The sequence below is a fragment of the Arachis stenosperma genome, chromosome 3 (genome assembly GCF_014773155.1).
Source record: "Arachis stenosperma cultivar V10309 chromosome 3, arast.V10309.gnm1.PFL2, whole genome shotgun sequence".
Lineage (NCBI taxonomy): Eukaryota > Viridiplantae > Streptophyta > Magnoliopsida > Fabales > Fabaceae > Arachis > Arachis stenosperma.
Window position 1 is genome coordinate 166,528,205 of NC_080379.1, and position 21,987 is coordinate 166,550,191.

General features: G+C 30.0%; 1 protein-coding gene across 1 annotated transcript; it reads right to left on the reverse strand.

Moving 5' to 3' along the window:
* Window positions 1–1,307: 1,307 nt before the first annotated feature.
* Window positions 1,308–5,610, reverse strand: LOC130967240 (uncharacterized). Its single transcript, XM_057892056.1, has 3 exons — window positions 5,233–5,610; window positions 5,084–5,137; window positions 1,308–2,758 (listed from the first exon to the last, which is right to left on the reverse strand). Exon 3 carries the CDS (start codon window positions 2,007–2,009, stop codon window positions 1,308–1,310), a length of 702 nt encoding a protein of 233 aa, XP_057748039.1. The 5' UTR covers window positions 2,010–2,758; window positions 5,084–5,137; window positions 5,233–5,610.
* Between the last annotated feature and the right edge of the window lie 16,377 nt (window positions 5,611–21,987).

The following is a 21,987-nucleotide window of genomic DNA, read 5'->3' on the forward strand; positions in this document are numbered from 1 at the left end:
TTGGGGTTAATCCTTCTCTTGGAGTTTGAAAGCTCTCTTCATATTCGGGTATCTATGTAACCGGTGTATTTTCTAGCGTGTTAAACTAATCATAGGCTTTGTGGTCTGCAAGAATTAATGCTCCAAAACTCTTTTTGGGGGCGCATGCTTACCTGCTTCATTTTCCGTATCCAAAAGTCTTGCTCTTAAAGAATCAACATCTCAATAGTTGCAGCTATACTTTATACATGATACTAATATAGGCTCGAGTTAATTTTCAAAAGGACATTAAGCTCGAAAAATGAATGAGCAATACAAACGGTGTTCGTAAGGATTTAAAAGAAAATCTTGTACACGGTTAATCAGGATTATACCGAAATAATGAAATGCACAAGGAGAAGAACCTAGGTGCATCTCAAGAAAAGAGTTCAAATTAAAGACCCTTGGTAGAGAGAACAGAGCGTATAGAGTCAAAGAAATTTCAGCTGATTCTGAAGAACATGGTTTGTGAACAAGGCAACTCTAGTCATAGCGAGGGTACAAGATTCAAGGATTACGCGTTTATACCAAGACAAGCTCAGACTCATCTTGGAAGAAACAATATTTATGTGCACAAGGAATAAAGTTTGAAAGGTAGTCAAGCTATTTAGGAAAAGCTCCGGATCGAATGTCAATATAGGTTTCAAAAGAAGGATTAGATCGAGTCGCGAAGGTTCGTTAGCACACTCTCTCTGCATAAGGTTTCCTACCGTTCTCTTCTTTCTTCTCTAGCATAACCGATGCTTCCCACAAAGAAATAGTTTGTTAGGTGATTCCCTCTTCTAGTACTCCCTTCCACTCAATCCTAAATTCTACCGATTATGATGATGTCTTTGCTTGTGGTGCGATTGAAGTTAATCCGGCTTCCGGTACTAAGCCTATCGCAAACACGCTTTCTCTCTGAAATAGAAGTTCTGACACACCTTCCAGAATTGTCTTAGAAACTCTCTCGTATAGGGATTTGTTTCATCTTCACTTACCTCTTAACAATTAACAGCTAAAGATTGAGTTCGCTCTATTCCTTTTCCTCAAAGTTTTGCCGTCACTGGATTCTGAACAATAACTCCACATAGCCCTCAACACTCCTGATTCCTTAGATATGGTCCAACCTGCTTCCATGATACGGTCTAACCTGCTTCCACTACATCACTTAATCATTAACCTTCACAAGCCTAACCACTCCTCTAAGTTAGCTAAATGTTACTCCGTCTCAACAACCAATAGTTTTCGACTAATCATCGACTTAGACCTCATAATTACTGAAACTCGTCATGCATCACGAAGGAATATTACATATCAATGGTAGGCACGGAAATTAAAAATTCAACTGTTGGTTCATAATTACCTCGCGTTTGAAAATCGGGTTCGGTTGCATCCCGGCTTCCTCTGTACGAACAATTCCAAGACATATGCCCCGGCCTCCCGCACTTATAACATACACCTAATCCTGCCCTGCATGGTCTGTTTGGATGGTACCTCTTGCAACTTGAGCACCTTAAGTCACCCGGTTGAGCACTAGTTTGCCCTTCTGAATTCGGGTCCGAACGATTATCGTTCCTTCGGTCATTGTTCCGGCGCTGAGAATGTGAAGTGACAAAGCGATTCTTTTTGAAAGTTTGGCTCCTCGGTGTAATCTTTCCCTTTTTCTTTGTGAAGGGTCCTCGGTGATCACTTCTTGCTACCTCAGCCCTCCTTGAGCTTTCTCCCGTTGCCTGACCAACGTTAACCTGCTCCAGATAACTCGGTGGTACCCTTGTATTCGGAGCATTATGTCCACCTTCATATTCATTATCATCATTGTTGCCAGTTCCAGCTTGTGGTTGCATCCCATCCATTACTCGGATGGTCGCGACAGCAACAGCGCCAACGGCAGCAACAACACTCGTCATTGCGGTCACGATATCGGTTAAACTACCTACCGGTATAGTCACCTCATCAGCTCTCCGTCCTCGACCTTGCTTACGCTCACGACGGCGCCTACGAGATGCCATTTGGTTCCTGTTCACTCCAAACAAGTGATATCAAGGTGATCAGTCTCAATATCTCAAGTTTAGTATTTCAAAGTCCCAAATGCATGCTCATGAGCATTCATGCCTCGTATATCAGTTAGATACCCTAAATCGCATGTATAGACACCCAGAGAATGCCCAGAGGCATAATCAGTCTGTCCCTCAGGCTCTATAGGAACGAACTGCTCTGATACCATAATGTAACACCCTACTACACAATGTTTTACGCTTAAGTCATAGAACAGAGGTAGTGTGGTATTACAGACCTCTAATAGTAAGGATATACATATAATACTGAAAAAAATTAATATACTAGGAGCCTTGAAACAAAGTGGGTAAACAAGAATCGCAAAATAAAAAGCTCAACGCTCAAGAAATAGGATTACTTGCGTGCTAAGAAACCTAATAGGAATATGATAGAACAATAAACGAAGGGATAAAGAAAAGCCAAGGAACAGCATAACTAGCCTCTGACTCAGCCTGCGAAGCTAAGGCTGATCGGAGGATACATATATACATATAAACATACATAAGTGTCCCCAAAATATACCAAAATACCAAAGTAAACTCCTGTCTCTCCCTCAACCTCTAAGAGGAGCAGCATACATAAGTTACTTGGAGAGTAAGCTACACATATATATACATATATACAAATAGAACCCAAAATACACCCAAGAACTACTTCGCTTTCCAGAATCCAGACGCCTAGCGAGGAGCCTCTCGACCTGCATCTGAAAAACAACAATACAATATGGAATGAGAACCGGAGGTTCTCAGCATGGTAAAAGTGCCACGCGCATAAGAAATACGGTCCTGAGAATGCCATAGGCACTCCTAGAACTCCGTTATTCAATTATCCAACTTAAGCACTAAAATAGAAGCCATAAACAAGGGTAGGTATTCTAAATCTACCTAACTTACTCAAGTTCAAACTTAACCTAACAGCAAACCACTGAACCGAAAATCATACTTGCATCGAACCGAAATCACAATAGCCACCGAACCGAAATACGCTCATGTGGTAACTTAACCTAACAACAAACCACTGAACTGAAAATCATACTTGCATAGAACCGAAATCACAATAGCCACCGAACCGAAATACGTTCATGTGGTTGATCCTTCATTTTCAATTCTCAATCAACAAGCACAAGCAACCAAACAACTTCATGCACAGGTAATGATCAAATAGTACAAATAGCAGGTATAACAAATAGCAGGTAATATATATCAATTAGGCATACCCAGGAACTGCATAGCAATCAAAACAAACAAATGCATATGATGCATGTCTGTCCTATGGCTGATGGGGCCCATCTGTCGGTTATCCAGCCAACCCGACAAGTCCGAAAACCTTAGACTGTCCCTCGTCGCGCATCCCCAAGAGTCTATGCATAGATTTCACATACATTCATCATATAATCACTCAATGGGGGTTATCCATACCCGGGAATTTATACGTGCCCGGTCACCCTTACGACGTAGGGTTAACAGAGTATCGAGAATCAACCTGGAACACGTGGTGGCAAGCCACGGTTTTTACCCAGGGAAACTCGTATCTCAGATATCATCATTCATAAGCCATTTCATAGTCATAATCACTATTTAATCATTCATCAAGCCATGGCATGTTAACTCCTTTTGTTAACAACCTCCCTTTCACATTTTTCATCATCATTCCCTTATAATTCATCTTGATTACACTTTCCAGGTCCTGACCAAACTATTTATCAAATTCTTCTCAAACTTCTTAATATCGAATAATCTTTAAAATCAACCCAACTCTAACGTTAAATCAATCACATCACACGAGGATTGCACTTTAACTTCTCGAACCCATGACTATCACTAAGACATCCTCGACACTCTATTTTCTTTTCTGTTTCTAATATAGCAAATGAACTCAGAATTGCACAAACTTTATATCCAGGCGTTCATATTGAAATAAGCTTTCTAACAAACTAAATATCATAATTTTCTGATTTTTCTAGCCTCGGGAATAAAGGAAAAACCGTGACTGCTCTGCAGTGCATAAAACCAGAAAAACAGCAGCAGCATGTGATATTCAAAATTCAATATAAAATCCAAGTTAATTCCAATGACTTTAAAAATTAATGTAGTTAAACTTTACTTCATCCAGAAACAAGTGTGTCTTGGTTGCAACCCAATTGCTATTCAATTCTAAGAGTTACAAGCATTGGAAGTTGATGCATAACTTGCTGAAATCTGTTTCTTTTTAGCTCTGACCACCGATATTCAAAAACTCACAACTCCCAATCCTCAACTCTTAAAATTATGAAGTTTTAGAGAAATAAAGAGAATTAATCAAATTTTATAACAAAATTGGTTTCGCTCCAAAACTCAACTCGTAGAAGTCGCAGCAAGACAAACAAGTTGCTGCCCTGTTTGACATTTTCTGCTGCAGGACAGATTTAACAACCTATCTTTAAAAAAATTCCATAAATTGATTATTTAACAAAAAGGTCCCAAATTTTCCAGTTTAGTTCCTTATATTCCCAAGTTTAACCCAAACTTAGTCTCATGCAATTCCGATCATTACATAATTAGTTACAGCACATGCAATACCACCACAACACAGCTCTACATCCTTATTAACAAATACCAATCCTAATCCATCATAAATAAATAAAGAACACACTATTAATAACTTCCACACCTCATAATTCCAATATATATCCACCAACAAATCTTTTCCAATAACATTACAAGGCTAATCATTAAATACAACAAACAATTCAACTTATCCTATGGTATCTCTAACCTAAGCTTTCACAACACCGTAAATATTAAGCGTACGAAACTTAAACCATACCTTGGCCGATCACTTAATTCACCCAAGGCAGCTTCTCAACACAAAATTACAGCCTCTTCAAGCTCAAGTAAAATAGCCACAAACTAAGCTTTGATCACCAACAAGCCTCTAAATATTCCCAATGCATATATACCCACTTAATCTACACCTAACACATATACATATTCCAATTTCAGTTCTCCATTACTAAAACAAGATTGGGCTAGGGTTAGGGTATTCTTACCATACCCATATGCTCAATAGCTTGAGCCCACAAGTTCCGGAAGCTAACTTGAACCTAGAACACAAGAATTGAACAATTTTTAACTTAATTGTTCATAAATTTCCGAAATTAGGAGAAGCTGGCTGAGAAGGAAATAATGAGTTACCTACCAAATTGTTCCATGGGTTTCATAGAGCTCGTCACGGTGAACGCGTGGTCGCAAACGGTTCGTCAATCGGAGCTCCGGATCAAAAGTTACATGGATTTGAAATTAAAGTGAGGGTTAGGTTTTTGCTTGTGTTCTTCCCCCTAAGAATGTTTCCCAGCGTGAATAATGAAGAAGAAAGGAAATAAGAAGCTGTGCCTCTTTAGTGGATTGGGTTTGGTTGGGCCTTGGGCCCATTTTGGGTCCGGTTCAACCAGTTCGGCCCATCCGGCCCAATCTTGGGCCAAACTTTTCGAAATTGGTACCAAAATTCTCGTTTCGACGAGCTCTATCCTAATTTGATATCAGTTTTGCGTATTTAATTTTCCTATTGAAAATTCGATTTATTGACTAATTATATACCGATTTTAGCGGGGTTTACACTGGAAGCAAACATTCTTTTATTTTCTGTTATTATTCAAGGATCATAGACAAATTTTGGTCACTTTTAAAATATTTAAATGCAAATAAACTTATTTTGTGTGTATAATGAGTAAAGTTATCAAATAATATGATTAGATAGTTACACCTTTAAGTTAGTGTGTAAAAAAAAAACAGAAGTGTGTCTGTAAACTACAATCAAATTAATGATGATAAATTAGATATACAGAAATAAAATATTTATTTAAGTGTACAAATAATATTACATGTTTTGGCATGACTCATTTACACATGTATTCGATATAAAACCCAAAATTGAATCAATTTTTTTATTGGGCTATATATTTTGTGGAACCTAAACCCATCACACATAATGATTAGGTTAACGTATACACACAAAAAAAAGCACGTCTCATAATCTTTTATTATTCCATACCAAGCATGATACTCACACAAATTGAATAATCAATAGCAGCATTATCATTTTATATTTATGCATGTTTTTGTCATGTCAATAGAAGGTGAATTATCAAATTGATTCAAGTTAAGCAACAACCTTTTTAACAAGCAAGTGGTCGTCCTCAACGATCATTCTCCGGGCATTTATTAGCACACTATTTTAATAACAAAAGATAATAAATAAAAGGATTGAGCTGTCTTAAGGCATATATTAAGGTTGTTAACTTGTTATTAATTAAACATTTTAAATTTTTTATTTTTATAATGCATAATAAATACATTAGAAATTCAATTTTATATCTTTCTCTATAAATTTATTTTCAATTAATAACTTTAATTTGTGTTTTTAGGCTACGTTTGAAAGAGAGATTAAGACACAGAAATAGAGACCGAAAAATAAAAACTAAGAGACAGAAATTAAATTAAGTCTTTTATATTGTATTTGGTGTAAAATATACAAAAATAAATTATATCTCAATATCATATTTAGTTTAAGATAAATCTGGAGATTGAATGATAGATTTAGAATTTAAAAAGTTAAATGAGAGAATTTTTTAAAATAAATGTTATTGAAATTTCAGTTTACGTTACTAAAAACTTCAGTCTCATATATTCTCACTTTTTAAAAGTATTAAAAATATTGAAATTTTGTGTCTTAATACTAAAATTTTAGTTCTAACCTCTGATCACCAAATAAAATACTCAATCTCAATTTTTCAATTCCAATTTCAGACTTAGAAAACAAACACAATCTTAAAGTATATGTTAGCTAAATTTTAAATAAAATTATATTATTATTCTTTTATTATATTCACAAACATCAGTCACATACTTAAATAATATATATGTATGTAAAAATTCAACCACAAAATTAATAATTATATATATATCCACATCAATGATATTTATTTGAACCTAGAATTTTCATAAAATAAGGTTAAGCAAAATTTTAAAGCTTTTATTTGAAAATTAAATCAAACATTAAAAATCGTTGGAATAAGAATTACCTATTTTAAAGCTTTTATTTAGGAATAAGAATTAAAGTTCACACTTAATTCTCTCTGATTTCTCCCATTTTTTCTCCTCTTTTAAATCAAACTTTTGAACACATTCCAAATCAAATAGTTGATAATTTCAAATTTTGGTTTAAGAAAAGGAATAAAAAAAGATTCTCGCTTTGCGTGTACTATAAAAATTTAGACATGGATAATACACATATATAAGTATTGTCTTATATTATTTTTTGGTTGCAAACGATATTTTTTAGATAGGTGGAATAAGAATTAATTTATTGTAAATTAAAGTTTTTTATTTAAGAATTTGTTATTGGCCAATAAATTATTGTATATATAAGATAAAATTTAAATCTCCATATTTATTTAAGTAAATTAGTGAGTTAACTTTTGTTATAAAATTATTTATCCCAAAATTTAAATTAATAGGAAGAGACAACATAAATAATTATATCTTTAATACACTCTCTCAAACAAAAACTTCTTTTGGATTTGTTTAATTTTTGCTAGGTCTTTTTTTTATACTATTTTTTTATTTTTGAAATTCACTAATAATCAAATTTTAAATTTTTCAAACATAAAATCTTAATACTATATCATAAAATTATTTATTCATCCCAAAAATTTCAATTAATAGAAGAAGGCAATACCAATAATTAAATCTATAATAATTTTTTACATTGGCTAATAAGTTGCCTTATATTGTGATTTAAAGTTAATTCGACAAATGTTTCAAATATTTTAACATGCATACTCTAATAAGATTTTATTCTAACAATCTCGAAAGAAAATAAAATAAAAGGACAGATGATCTATATGAAGATTTGAACTGAGGGTCGAGGTTATAACTTATGAGTTATGATAATGAATTGATGAGATAGACATTATTTGAATGAATAATTGAAAAGAAGAATGAAAATAATATTTCACTTACCCTTACCACCTTTCGAATATGAGGAATGTTAGGGTCAGCAATTATTCTTAACTTTTTCGATCTAAAATTTTAATATCATGTCATGATATCACTTATTTTAAAATTAAAGCTTAAACTAATAAAAAAATGTAACACTAATAATTATATCTTTAATATTGAATCGGACATTACTAAACCTCCATTGTACATATTATACAGATGTTTCATTGGCTCCCTATACTTTCTCTATTTTTAATGGTGTGAGATTTCATCAAACGGTGTAAGATTATTCACTTTTCTTTTGCTGATTATATACTGGTCAAAATTTAATAAAGTTGTTGATCTCCTAAACTTTTTTTCTGAATATTTTTTTTGAGTTTTTTTTATTTTTTATTTTTTTAAAAGGCCATTCATTAATCATTATATTGAATATCTCATTATATTATATACATAGATATATAAACAAGATTGTATTCTCCTATATATAGAGAGAAATGTATTCTCCTTTTATCAAGAGAGAGTGTTATAGTAATTTCGTTGTGTTAGAAAAAATTGTAATTTTCAAAGAAAATTATTCACTTATTTCTATATTTTATATAAATATCTAATTTTTTATTTTTATATTTTGCTGCATTATTTGTCTGGTGTCTAACAGACACAACCGTGAAATGTCAAGTTTGAAACAGAGGCCACACTCCCCAAATTTAGGCCATACTTTGCACGGCTACATGAGGCAGTCCCCCATACCAAATGGGCTACCTTCAATGCTTCACTAATCCTTCCTAATCATTCATTAAGCTTTCCAACTTCAAGTATTTTGTTGGTCTAAGATTGAAGTGTTAAACTCATGATTTCAATTAAGCAAGGCATCAAGTTTTGAATTTCAATTACAAGAAAAATTATTAGCTAATTAAGAGTCATTAAGGCTTAATTAATTAAATTGGATTTGATTTAGTTTTTTTTATTAGTTTGAATTCTGAAGTAGTTTTTAGGGTTAGTATAAATAGGAGAGGAGTCACACACGTGAGTAAAATCTTTTTCTTTCTCTGTTGTTGCTTCTTTCTTCTTTACTTTTTTGCCAGTTTTGACCATTTATAATTTTTAGATTTTCCCTTGAAACATGAGCCACTAATCTCTTTGATTAAGGTTAGGAGCTTGATGATTCCTATAGACTAATATTCTAACTTTTCTACCATTGATTAGTACATTGATATTTTTTTAAGAAAAAAATTTCATTCTTCATTCAAAGGATTTGAATGTGTTGGAAAATAATTCTTCTCTTACTTGAATTTTTTTAATATCTTGAAAAAAGTTAATTAATTGAATTAAACTTAAAATTTTTTTTCTCACAATTTTTAAGTTTGAAAACTAAACTTGATAAGTGATATTGAATCAACTAGAAATAATTCTTGTAAATTGTGCGGTTCTTAAATCAGTGAAAGCGTTTCACCTTTTTTCTTAAATAATTGACTAAGAGATTAACGATTAATTAGGTTAAAGAGAAATTGAATTACCAAGGGATTGGGGTTTGATTACTAATGATTTGGCATAGATACATCTTTGCATGATAAAGGTGGAAAATGAAAAATATTTTTTTTTTCGGAAGTCTCAACATCTCTGAAACCCTAATTCTCTTAATCATATTACTTTTTCAACCAATTTTAGTTTGATCTTGTTTATCTCTGTTTTCATGCTATTTTCTATTGAAACTCTAAATTTGTGCTTGTCTGACTAGAATATTCAATTGACTATTACTTGGTTAATTCGTTAATCCTCGTGGGAACAATAACCCATTTTTGTGATATTACTTGGTACGACTCGGTGCACTTGCCAATCGTTTGTGGTTTTATAAAATTCGCATCAGGTTTTTGGCATCATTGCCAGGAATTAATTGCAATTGACAACTACCAGTTAATTGATTACCTATATTAGACGTTTTTTTTCTTTTTCAATTTCTTTTAAAATTTTCTTTTTATTATTTTCTCTTTAATTTTCTTTTTACTACATGATGAACTTAATTCAATTTGGTATTTTATGCCAAAAAATAATGGAGAGATACCACATGAGTTACTACTCACACTCAAAGAATGATTCATATTACTGTGAATGGAGGAATTATCCGAATTTTGGTTGGAAAAATTAAGAACAAGAAAACTTCCGTGTTCCATATCTCATCCATCAAGAACCATCATCTCTTTATTCCTATCGGGAACCATCATCCAATTATTCATATCAAGAATTACCATTTCTCTATTCATATCAAGGATCATCATCTCTTGATCTTTCCATGAAAAAATTAGAGCAATCTCTCGCTAAATTTATACAAAAAGCTTTAACCTCACCTCCTAATTATCAATATCGAGAATCATCATCTTTTTATTCATACTAAGAACCATCAACTCTTTATTCGTATCAAACACCATTATCTCTTGAGTTTGTCATAAAAAAATTAGAGAACATTGTTGTTGAGTTTACTCAATACACTCAAAGTTGCACATGAGACAAAAATAAATATAAAAAATCTAAAAAATATGTGAAATTGATTACCAAGCAAGTGACAGAGGAACAAACAAATTCTCTCCCAAGAGAAACAATGTAAAATCCTACAAAAAATGTGAGAAAATCAATCAAAAGTGTCTATATTCCAATAAATTAAAGAGCTGCATGGGGTTGATTTAATTTACCCATTAATATAAGAAGTTCTTGATGAAGGGATCATTTTAAACACTACACAACGCTTAAGTCCCGAAAAGGAAGAAGAACTAAAAGAAGTGAAGAAAATCGAGGAAAACATAGAAAGAAGGATTGTGGTCAATGAACAAAAGACATACAATATTTGTGAGAAGGAGACGATCAACAAAAATTAATCCTACTTCTATCCTAAAAAGCAGTTTGAATCGAGTTAAAGACAGTAAAAGAATGCTTGTTATGCTTGTTGAGAGGTAACCAAATCGTATGGTATCATTTTTCTCCTTTTTTTTCCTTAAAATCTTTTCTCTTAACCAATTGGAAGAAGAGAAAGAGAATTCAAGTTTAGCAAGAACCACACGTCAAGTTAATGATATTAAAAGAGCGTTTATTGGAAGACAACTCAATGTTAGGTAACCTCTTTTTATCTTTCTTTTTGCTTTGCTTCATATTGCATATGTGTTTCATGGATTAAGTTTGGTGTTGCTATACCAACATGATACTTACTTTTTACAGGATACTTGGCCCAGCTTTTCATTGAGTATGTCATACTAAGTTTGGTATCCTCACATCAAGTTTGGTGTTGCTACACTTTTCCCATGCAAACGCATTAGCAACTTACTTATTTTAAGTCGTTGTGTCTTTAATTTCATTTTGCTTTTAATTTTGTTTGTTTTATGTGAATAAGCTCTTGCATCATTTATTCGTTTTTACTAGCTAACCATGATTATTCATAATTACATCATCACTGTTTTTATTTATTGTTTGAAGACAAGCAACTACTCTAAGTTTAGTGTTGGAAGCTATACTCTACATAACCTAAAAGATGATAAAAAGGGAGGTGACTCTATCTTTGGAATTTTATTTCTTATATATATCTTACATCTGTTATCATGATTCAATCTTTCTCATTTCACCTCACTTTTGAAATTGCTTGCACCCAATATCGTTAAGCATGCAACAAAGAATTTTTGAATGGATAAAGTTGAAGAAAATTTTTAAAATTTAGGACAAGTAAAAATTAAGAGAAGTAGAGATTCTGATAGTATGATTATGTCATGAGATTATATGTTTGTGAAAATTTACAGGGAGAGCTCTAAGACATGGAATGAAGTTTAAAGAAGTATTATGGAGATTTTTAAAAATCTATAAAATCAAGAAGCAGCAAAAAAAGAAAAGAAAGAAAAACAAAAAGCAAGAGTCAAGTCTCTGAGCACCGATGGCTATGAAAGTAAAAAAGAACCAAAGCTCAAACAGTTATTTTTCTAGTTAAGTACTTGTGGTGTGACTATGCCAAGAAAATCTTGAAACAGAATATTTAGAGTCAAAGTCAAGTGCAAATAAAAGAGAAAACAATGGCTCTGAGCACCAATAACTGGGAAGAATAAAAAGAAGCACGGATTCAAAAGTTTCTCAGTTAAGTGTTTGTGGTGTTTCTGTGTCGAGCAAAACTTGAAACAAAACATTTAGAGTTGCGGCTAGGCTCAAGGTGCAAACCACTCAAGCAAAAAAAAAAGGAAAAGTTGTCTTCAAGGTGAAAATATATAAAGAGATCTCCATAATATCATCCGAATGGAATTCCTAAATCCTAAAACTTTCAATTGTAAGATTAGCAAGCATTGAAATCTGTACATGATCACACAATTTGGAGTTCACCCCATTATCACTTGATCACTTCACTCACTGAAATGTCAAGCAATTCTTCAACCCACTCCAATTTAGAGGACTCCTTATGCATAGTTCTTTTCTTATTTGAGGACAAGTAAGATTTTAAGTTTGGTGTTGTGATACATGAGCATCTTTAGTTATTTTTAGTTATTATTTATTTGAATAAAATTAGTGATTTCTTTATTTTTATTAAGATTCTCATACTTTTAATCAATATTTTTTGGAGTTGCTTTGAGTTTTGGTATGTGTAGAAAAGTGTTAGAATCAAGCACAAAACAAAAATCAAGAGATGCAAAAAATGTATCATGCGTACACATCTGGTATGCGTACGCACAATAATACTAGCTGTTGTACGCAGGAACCTTGCTGTGCAAAGCGAAGAGAGAAACAATAGCTACTTGAGAGCAATCAAAGGGTGTCATGTGTACGCATCTAGCATGAGTACATATCTAGCATGTGTTCGTACGACTAGCACCATAAGAAACTTTGTGCATACACATCTGGCATGCGTACGCATGATTTCACCAAGCCGTTGGACGTGAGAATTTACCGTGGGATTCCTAGGAGCAAACAGAGAGAAAATTTGAGCCTATAGAAGCAGTCGTCGGATGTGGGAGGCACAACCGTGGGACATCAAGCTTGAAACAGAGGCCACACTCTCCAAATTCAGGCCACATTGCACGGCTATATGAGGCACGTCCACGTACCAAATGGACCACCTTTCAGGACCTTCAATGCTTTACTAATCCTTCATTAATCTCTCTAACTTCAAGTGTTTTGTTGCTAAGATTAAAGTTTCAAGCCAATGATTTCAACTAAGCAAGACACTAAATTTTTAATTTCAATTACAAGAAGGACCATTAGTTAATTAAGAGTTATTAAGACTTAATTAATTATATTGAATTTAATTTAGTTTTTTTATTTTAAATTCTGAAGTAGTTTTAGTGTTAGCATAAATAGGAGAGGAGTCACACACATGAGTTGTCTTCTTCTTCCTCTGTTGTTGCTTCTTCCTTCTTCGCTTCTTTGGCAGTTTTGACCATTTATAATGTTTAGGTTTTCTCTTAAAGCATGAGCTACTAATCTCCTCAATTAAGGTTAGGAGTTCTGTTGATTCCTATGGATAAATATTCTAATTTTTTTACCTTTGATTAATGCATTGATGTTTTTTTAAGAAAAAATTTTCGTTCTTCATCCAATGGATTTGAATGTGTTGAAAAACAATTCTTCTCTTACTTGAATTCTTTTATTATATTAGAAAAAGTTAATTAATTGAATTAAGTTTGAAAACTTCTTCTCACAGTTCTTAATTTTGAAAACTAGACTTGATAAGTAACATCGAATCAACTAGGAATAATTCTTGTGAACTGTGTGATTCTTAAATCAGTGAAAGTGTTTCACTTCTTTTTTTAAATAATTGACTAAGAGATTAGCGATTAATTAGGTTAAAGAGAAATTGAATTACCAAAGAATTAGAGTTTGATTACTAATGATTTGTCATAGATACATATTTGCATGATTAAGGTAAAAAGTGAAAAACATATTTCCAAAAATCTCAACATCTATGAAACTTTAACTCTCTTAATCATATTACTTTTTCAACTAACTTTAATTTGTTCTTGTTTAATTCTCTATTTTCATGCTATTTGTTATTGAAATTTTAAATTTGTGTTTGTCTGACTAAAATAATTAATTAACTATTACTTACTTAATCCATTAATTCGCATAGAAATAATAATCCATTCCTATAATATTACTTGATAAGTCTTGATGTACTTACGGATTGTTTGTGGTTTTATAAAATTCATATCACAAGACTGCAAGATCATTCCAAGGTTCCATTCTCTTTAATTAATTAGCTGGAGTAAAAACACAGACAAATGTTTATTTTTAATTAAATGATTTTTATGAAGTAAAAAATGCTATATTCTTTATTAATTAAATAAATATTATTTTTATATTATTATATTTTATATGAATAAATTATAGATTTTAAAGAATACTTTGTTAATTAACTTAACTATAGTTTTTTTTAATAAAAGTCAGAGTTTATTATTTTATTTATTATTTTTAATAACAAGTTATTTTTTAAGAAATACATCTAAAGCACATTAACATTTTCTATAAATAAATATTATGTTATTATTAAAGATTAATCGTTTATCAATAAATTACTACACATAAAAAGTAAAATTCAAAATTTTTAACATTTATTTAAGTAAATAAATAAATTGACTATTTAGTCAACTCAAGTTAAATTGTATAAAACAAATATATTATAATTGAAAATGTTGTTTCCTCTTATTGCATCCATTATATACTTTTCAAGTTAGCATCACATTCTCTGCGGTTCCTTATTTTTGCTCATATTAATCAAATATAATGCGTTTTGATAATGAAACTCATAATAGTATCTCCCGGAAAAAATGTTAGGTATCCGCAAACCAAAATATTATTGTCATTTTTCCACTACACAAAAAATATAGATTATTGTCATTTTTAAGTTTTGAGTTTTGACACCAACAAAAATGAAAAACGATAGTCATAAAGATAAAATCTAAAGGCTACTCATTGAATTGGAGAAAACTATGTGCACATAGAAGATTTCGTGGATTATATATTGTTAAGGTAATGTCATAAATGTAAAATGATGAGAGTTATCCATTTGGGTTGGAATAAATAGTTTGTAAACACTGCTGTGTGTAAGATAATGGTATTCATCAAAATTACAATCTTGTTGCCGCCGCCTGGATTCTCTATTTTCTTTGACTCATTATAGTCATGGCCTTATGGGAGCATCTCAGCATGGGGCATTAATAATTAGTTAATTACATATCCTCTCATTTTCACTTTCGATTTGAAATTTATTGGAGACGTTGACCTCAAATATATTTGGACTGATATAATGAAATTATCCTCTCTTTTTAAAATAAGAATTTATCTTTTCAGTTATATATTCTATATTAATAATATTTAATCAATTTGGAATAAGTGACGAGAAAAAATAAATTGACAAAGCAACTATTATCGAGAGAATTATTATTATAGGTAGGAGTGTTTGCGGTGCGGTTTAAATCGGTTTTGAATTAAAAAGTCTTTCGATTCGAACACTAATTTTATTTGTGGTGTGGTTTAGATTGGATAATTTAAAAAAAAAATCCGATCTGAACCTATCAAATTTCAAACGGTTTGGATTTGATTTGATTTGCGGTATAATTTTGTAAATTAAAAAGATTAAATATATATAATAAATCTCAACAATATCTTAAAAAGTCAACGATAACATAACAATAGAAATAAAAATTATAGATTAGTTAAAATAAATAAATCAATAATATTTTGAACATAAAATATTTATTAAATAATAATAATACATAAATAATATAAAAACGTATAATAAATTGAACATGTTATAAGTATAATTATAAATATAATAATAAAATAATAATAATATTATAGCACATTATTCGGTTTTGATTGGATCGGATCGGTTATGAAAAGTAAATCCAAAATACGATCCGATCCAGCGGTTTACAAAAAATAGAATCTAATCAAATCCGAATTAATGCAGTTTTAATCGATTTTCGATTTGAATTGAATTGGATGAACGGTTTAATTTAAATCGATTTAAATTTAAACACTCCTAATTATACTAGTCTAAAAAGTAATCTTGCAAATTCAATTTTAATTTTATAATTTCAACAAATTCTAATAATTTTTTATTTAAGTACATATTTAAATATGAACACTTACTAGAAATATAAGAGAGTATATATATCGCCCTGAAATTGCTTTAAACTTTTTAAAATTTAAAATAGAGAACACATGATTAAATTAAATAAAAGTTAAGTTGCTAATTGCGGAGAAATAAATGTTGTTTAAATTGAAGTCGGTAGTAGAACCCACGTCTTAATTACTCATGTGACTGTCATAATAATTTAGATCTTCTCTTCCTCAAATAGAAAGATGCATGACAGCCCTAGCTTAGCTTCGTGCAATGCAGAGATATTGAGCGTTGACCCGTGATTGTGGTTTGTGATATACAACAATACTACACTTTTTTTTTTTTTGATATTGGAACAAGTGTGGTGTATGTATAGTTCGATTGTGTATAATTAAAATGTGACGACTGTGATTAACAAATCGAATGGTTTGATTTGAAGGAGAATAATCGAACCGTCTGAGATATATAAATTAGATCGTTTAATTTGCGCATCGTATGTTACACGTCAAACATGCCTGCATCCTGTTCTCTATTTATATACTCGATGAAAATCTCATTCTTTTCGCTCTTATTTCACTCGTTTCTTATTTACCTTCGACTCCACTTTGTTAATGCAGAAATCAGACCTTGGAGAAAAAAAATTGGACCACCAACTTTTAACAATATCAAAGAAAAGAAAAATAAAAGACGTCAATCGTTTGGAGCTCTACATTGTTAATTATTTTAATCATCCTAATTATATAAATTTTTATTATTAAATATTTTGATTTAATTAAAATAATAATGATAATGTTAAAAATGTTATTAATAAATTTATTGTAAATTTATTGGATCAAGCTTTGATATAAAACATGTGAAAAGTTTTGGGAGGAGACCAAGTTCTGTTACTACGAGTAATAGCTGATCTAATGAATTCGTGTCGATCGAAAATAAGACCTACACCATCACGTGTCACCACATGTTGTCACAAGTTACTAAGAAAAAAATGCTAAGCCTCATATGTCTCTCCCTCCACTATCGCAAATACAATAGGCACGATATTGTTATTGCCATCCTATGAAACTGTAACCAACAAATAACCCTTATATTTTTCATACAAATGAGTCTCGTCTACCTGTACTACTGGCTTACAATGTCTGAATGCTCTAATATAAGGGTAATAACTCTAGAAGACTCGGTGTAGTATACGAATATTAAGAACTAAGTCATCCTCCTAGTACGTAAGCAGTGTTTCAAAATGAACGACTGTTGATGGCTCATTGTGACACATGGTCTCAAATCATATGGACAAAGCTTCATACGAAACTTTTCAACCTCCAAAAATTGACTCCATTGCCTTTTGCTTTGCTAACCATATTTTGCGATAACTTATGGTATAGTTAAACTTTAATTGTACTTCCGCAATCATTGATTTCACCTTTATAGATGGGTAAATTTCTACCAATGGCTTTTTTTGCTTATGTAATTGTGTTGGAATCCAGTTTCGAATGATCTTGAGAAATGGTGGACCTAGACCCCTAGTACAGGTGTGACTATCATCGTACCTCCTTATCTCCCAACAATACTTCCTAAACATTTTGCTAACCCTGATCAGCCAATCACAACCTTCGCCGTATTGGGTACATTTAGCATAGAATGTCGTCGGTTCCGACTCATGCATTTGATAATCTACTTACGGATGGTATAATATTTCATCGCCTTAATCACTACCTCTTTAGAACTAAATTCCATTCCGACGGTGGATTTACCATCCGTCACAACAGGAAGCTCTGCTGCAATCACACCACAAAATTTATATTTTGATAAATAATTCTTAAATACGTGTCTTAATAACAAAATCTATCTATGATCCGTAAATCAAGCACAATCATTTGAAATTTAACAAATTAATAAATTAAGTCATCAAATATTATTTAATAAATTAATAGCCACACAAAAATGTGAAATAATAAATTCCTCAACATACATAAATACTTGATAAATAAAAATTAGACAGATAATTATATGCTATATTTTACCTATTTACATAATCCTTAAATATTTGTCTCAAACGTCAAAATCTATGTATAAATTATAATTTAAAATTATTAAATATCTGCATTTATATATTGAGGAAATTCCGGTGCATGCATAGCCTCCAAATCCAATGACTGCATGAAAGTCAACTCCTCAAACGGATGCTAGTTTGCTAGTGTATTTGCCATGGCCGCCACATTTGCCGCCATAGTGTCGTCAGCTTGATCTTCGTCTACACCCGGATCAACGACCTCATAGTTACTTTCAAATTCTTTTTCGCTATCACTGTTATAATCTTCCAACTCAATATCTCGGTCCGTTGCAGATTGCTCGAACTCAATGTACAGCTCGATGAATGATATTTAGGACCGACTTTTAAGATATACTGAAAATATTTCTTACATGCTCGCTTCATTGGTCACGTATTTTGTTTGAAATTGAACGAACTCACCAAATACTGATTTAGAATATCTGTATAAAATACACAACACTCTCCTATGTATTTGAGAATCAATCTTCTCACAAATCACACCTTTTAGTTCTTCAAAGGACAGTGTGAATGGAATAATAATATCTAATGGATTTTCACATGCAAATTTTACTCCTTCAAATGTTTGTAATAAAATCTGTCCATACATGATAATATACTTTTAACATAACTCTATCATTCATGATAATATACTCATATTGAACACTCTCAACTTTGATATTAATTTTTTTGAAACACCGGAGAAGAGAAGGAAAAGAAAGGAGCTTCAGAAGATTTGAAGATTGTGATAAGAAGAATATGAAGTGGAGAGCTCGGTTAGGGAGTTAGTATATATAAACATTGAAAGTAGGCTATCCGACCACCTTTCTACCGTTTCAAATTTTAAAAGAACCTAAATCGGACACTCCGATTAGAGTTATGTCATAGCAAAAAAAATTTGCATACATGAAATTGATGGGTCTGATTTCCTTGTCCAAAATATATATGCTCAACATAAATCGGACGGTCCAATTTATATTTCCTTCTCTCTTCAAAGAAATCGAGTCGTCCGATTTTTTAGCCGTCAATTCACCGACATCACAATAGTGTATAACACCCCTAATATCCATAACGTTGCGTTACACTATCCTATGTTTCATATCCAAAAAAATCAATGCTAAGTAATTATTAAATATTATCTTAGTTAATATTTAATTAATAATAATTTATATATATTTATATTTATAAAAATTTATATACATAAAATACATCATTTATTATATCAATATTATTTTTTAAAATTTACATATATAAATTAACATAAATTATACTCATATATTTTAATAAATATATACATATAATTAAATTAATAAAATTTATTTATTAAAAATAATTTAATATTTATACGGATCATATATTAGTCAAAATTATTAAAAGCTGTGGGCTCTTATTAGTTTTTCTGATGTGATATATAACAGAACATGTACGTTTCTTTTTCCATTTCTGGATGGCTAGTGCTAATATTTATCAATTTTAACTTTTAAGATTCGTCATCAGAATGATTATCATGCAGTGGATGATTTTAATGGATCCCAAATGGTCAAATGGACGTGATGGTTAACAGTTTACTCAACAAACCATTGCGTCCACCCATACCACCATTCATGACGGAGCGCTCTTTAATTAGTACTACTCCATTATTAGAACTTAGAAGAGAAAATTTCGACGGTAAGGAAAATTTATTATTTTAATAAGTAATATAATAATTTAATAATATATTTTTAAATATTAACAATTAATTATTAGTAAAAAATATCAAATTTTATTAGCCTCTAATATTCTTCTTATTATATAACCTCTTATTTGTCAATTAATAATCTTATTGTATTATTATTAATTAAAGTTTCATCCCAAAGATCTTCGGATAAAAAGAATATTTTGTATATATAGGGAGCTTCCTATTTATACGAATGGATAAATATAAAGTAGTCTAAATGGCATGGTCATCAATATATATATATATATATATATATATATATATATATATATATATATATATATATATATATGTCATATTGTTCCAGATCAGATGATAATTTGCATTGATCTAGCTCCCACAAAGGGTATTGTTGGAGGTTGTGCACGCAACGAGCTTTTCGCAGCAATGGTATTGGCACTTACTTAAATTGAAGATGTTAAAAATATTTTTTTATAAAAAATTTTGTGTTAAAATGTATTTTATTTATTTAGCCACATTTAAAAAAAAATATTTTTATAACACATTAAAATCGAATCATACAATTTATAATCTAATGATAAAAAAAAACATCTTCATATAAAGATAATTATAAAATTTTTATGATAATATCCAATATCCACCATGATAATAGGACAAAACATTAAGAACATTTAAGATTATTATTTACATAAAAATATGATAAAAATTTTAGTTAAAAATCATCGAATAATTTAATATACATTTAAATTAAACTATTTGACATATAATACGTATTTATATTTTAACTAGATTGAGATCCGGGTAAATTAATAATAATATAAAATATATTTTAATAGTATTATATTATTTAAAAATTAATTAATATATATAAAAATCAGTATTAAATTTTAAGTATTTTTATTTAAAATATTTTATAATACAATTTTTTTATATTAAAATTGTATAAAATTACATCTTCATTTGTTATTTTTATTTTTACATTTGTTTTAATGAATAAACTTAGTCTTTTTATGTGGTATTTATTTATTTATTTTGATTGTTGTTAGATTTGTTTTTTTTTATTGTCTCTTTTGTTCCATCTTTATATGTATGTTCTTCATCTGAAGATGTGTCTTGGATTTATTTATTTTTTTTTAATCTCTTGATTGATATATCATTTAGATCTAATCATATTAGTGTTGGTAAAGTTGGTTCTTATAATTAACAAAGAATATAAATAAGCAATAAAAATGATGTTTTGAATAAATAAAATTTTTTAGTATTACCTCTAAGATTTGTTGTAATAGAGGGTTGAGTTTCAGTATGTTTTATTGGGACAAATGTCTTAGTAACAATATATTGTTGAGAGCTTTTTTAAAAGTTAAAATCATTTACTTTAACTTTTAATATAAGTATGAGGTTGTATAAATTCTTCAATTGAGATGATGCTTTAGTGTCATATAACTTGGAGTGTAATTAGATTTGAAACAGTTGCGTCTAATAATTTTTTTTTTATTTTTTTTATCAAATAGTACAAAAAATTATTGTAGGACTTTGATTTGTAATTTTTAATTTAATTTTAAATATGTAATAATTATTGAGTTAGTAATTTATAATTTGATAATTTTTTTTATGATAAGTATAATTTGATGAAATTTGATAGAATTTTTTATAATTTAAATTTGTAATAATTTTTCATGTTGTAGCACAAAACTTTATTTTTTGTTTTTTTTTTAGATTTTTTTTTACATCTACTTGTTTTTCTTCTCTTATTAGTGTATACAGATTTTCATGACATATAAGGTAAGAATAATAGAATTCTTTTATAATTTGAAATTATAATAATTTTTTATGTTGTAGCACGAAAATTTTATTTTTTGTATTTATTTAGATTTTTTTTTTACATTTACTTGTTTTTCTTTTTCCAATACGTATAGGTTTTCAATGATATTTATAATAGTAAGTTTAGAATATTTATTGGTTTGTGTGTGTGATATATATTGAACAAGTTATTTTTAATAAAAATAATTTAAATAGTATAAAATAAAAATACCTATTAATATTTTTTTAAATCTATTCTATCAGACAATGTCTCGAGCGATACAAATTCAAAATAATATTAAAAAATGATCAAAATTAATTCTTTGATTTAAATAACATATTAAAATAAGTA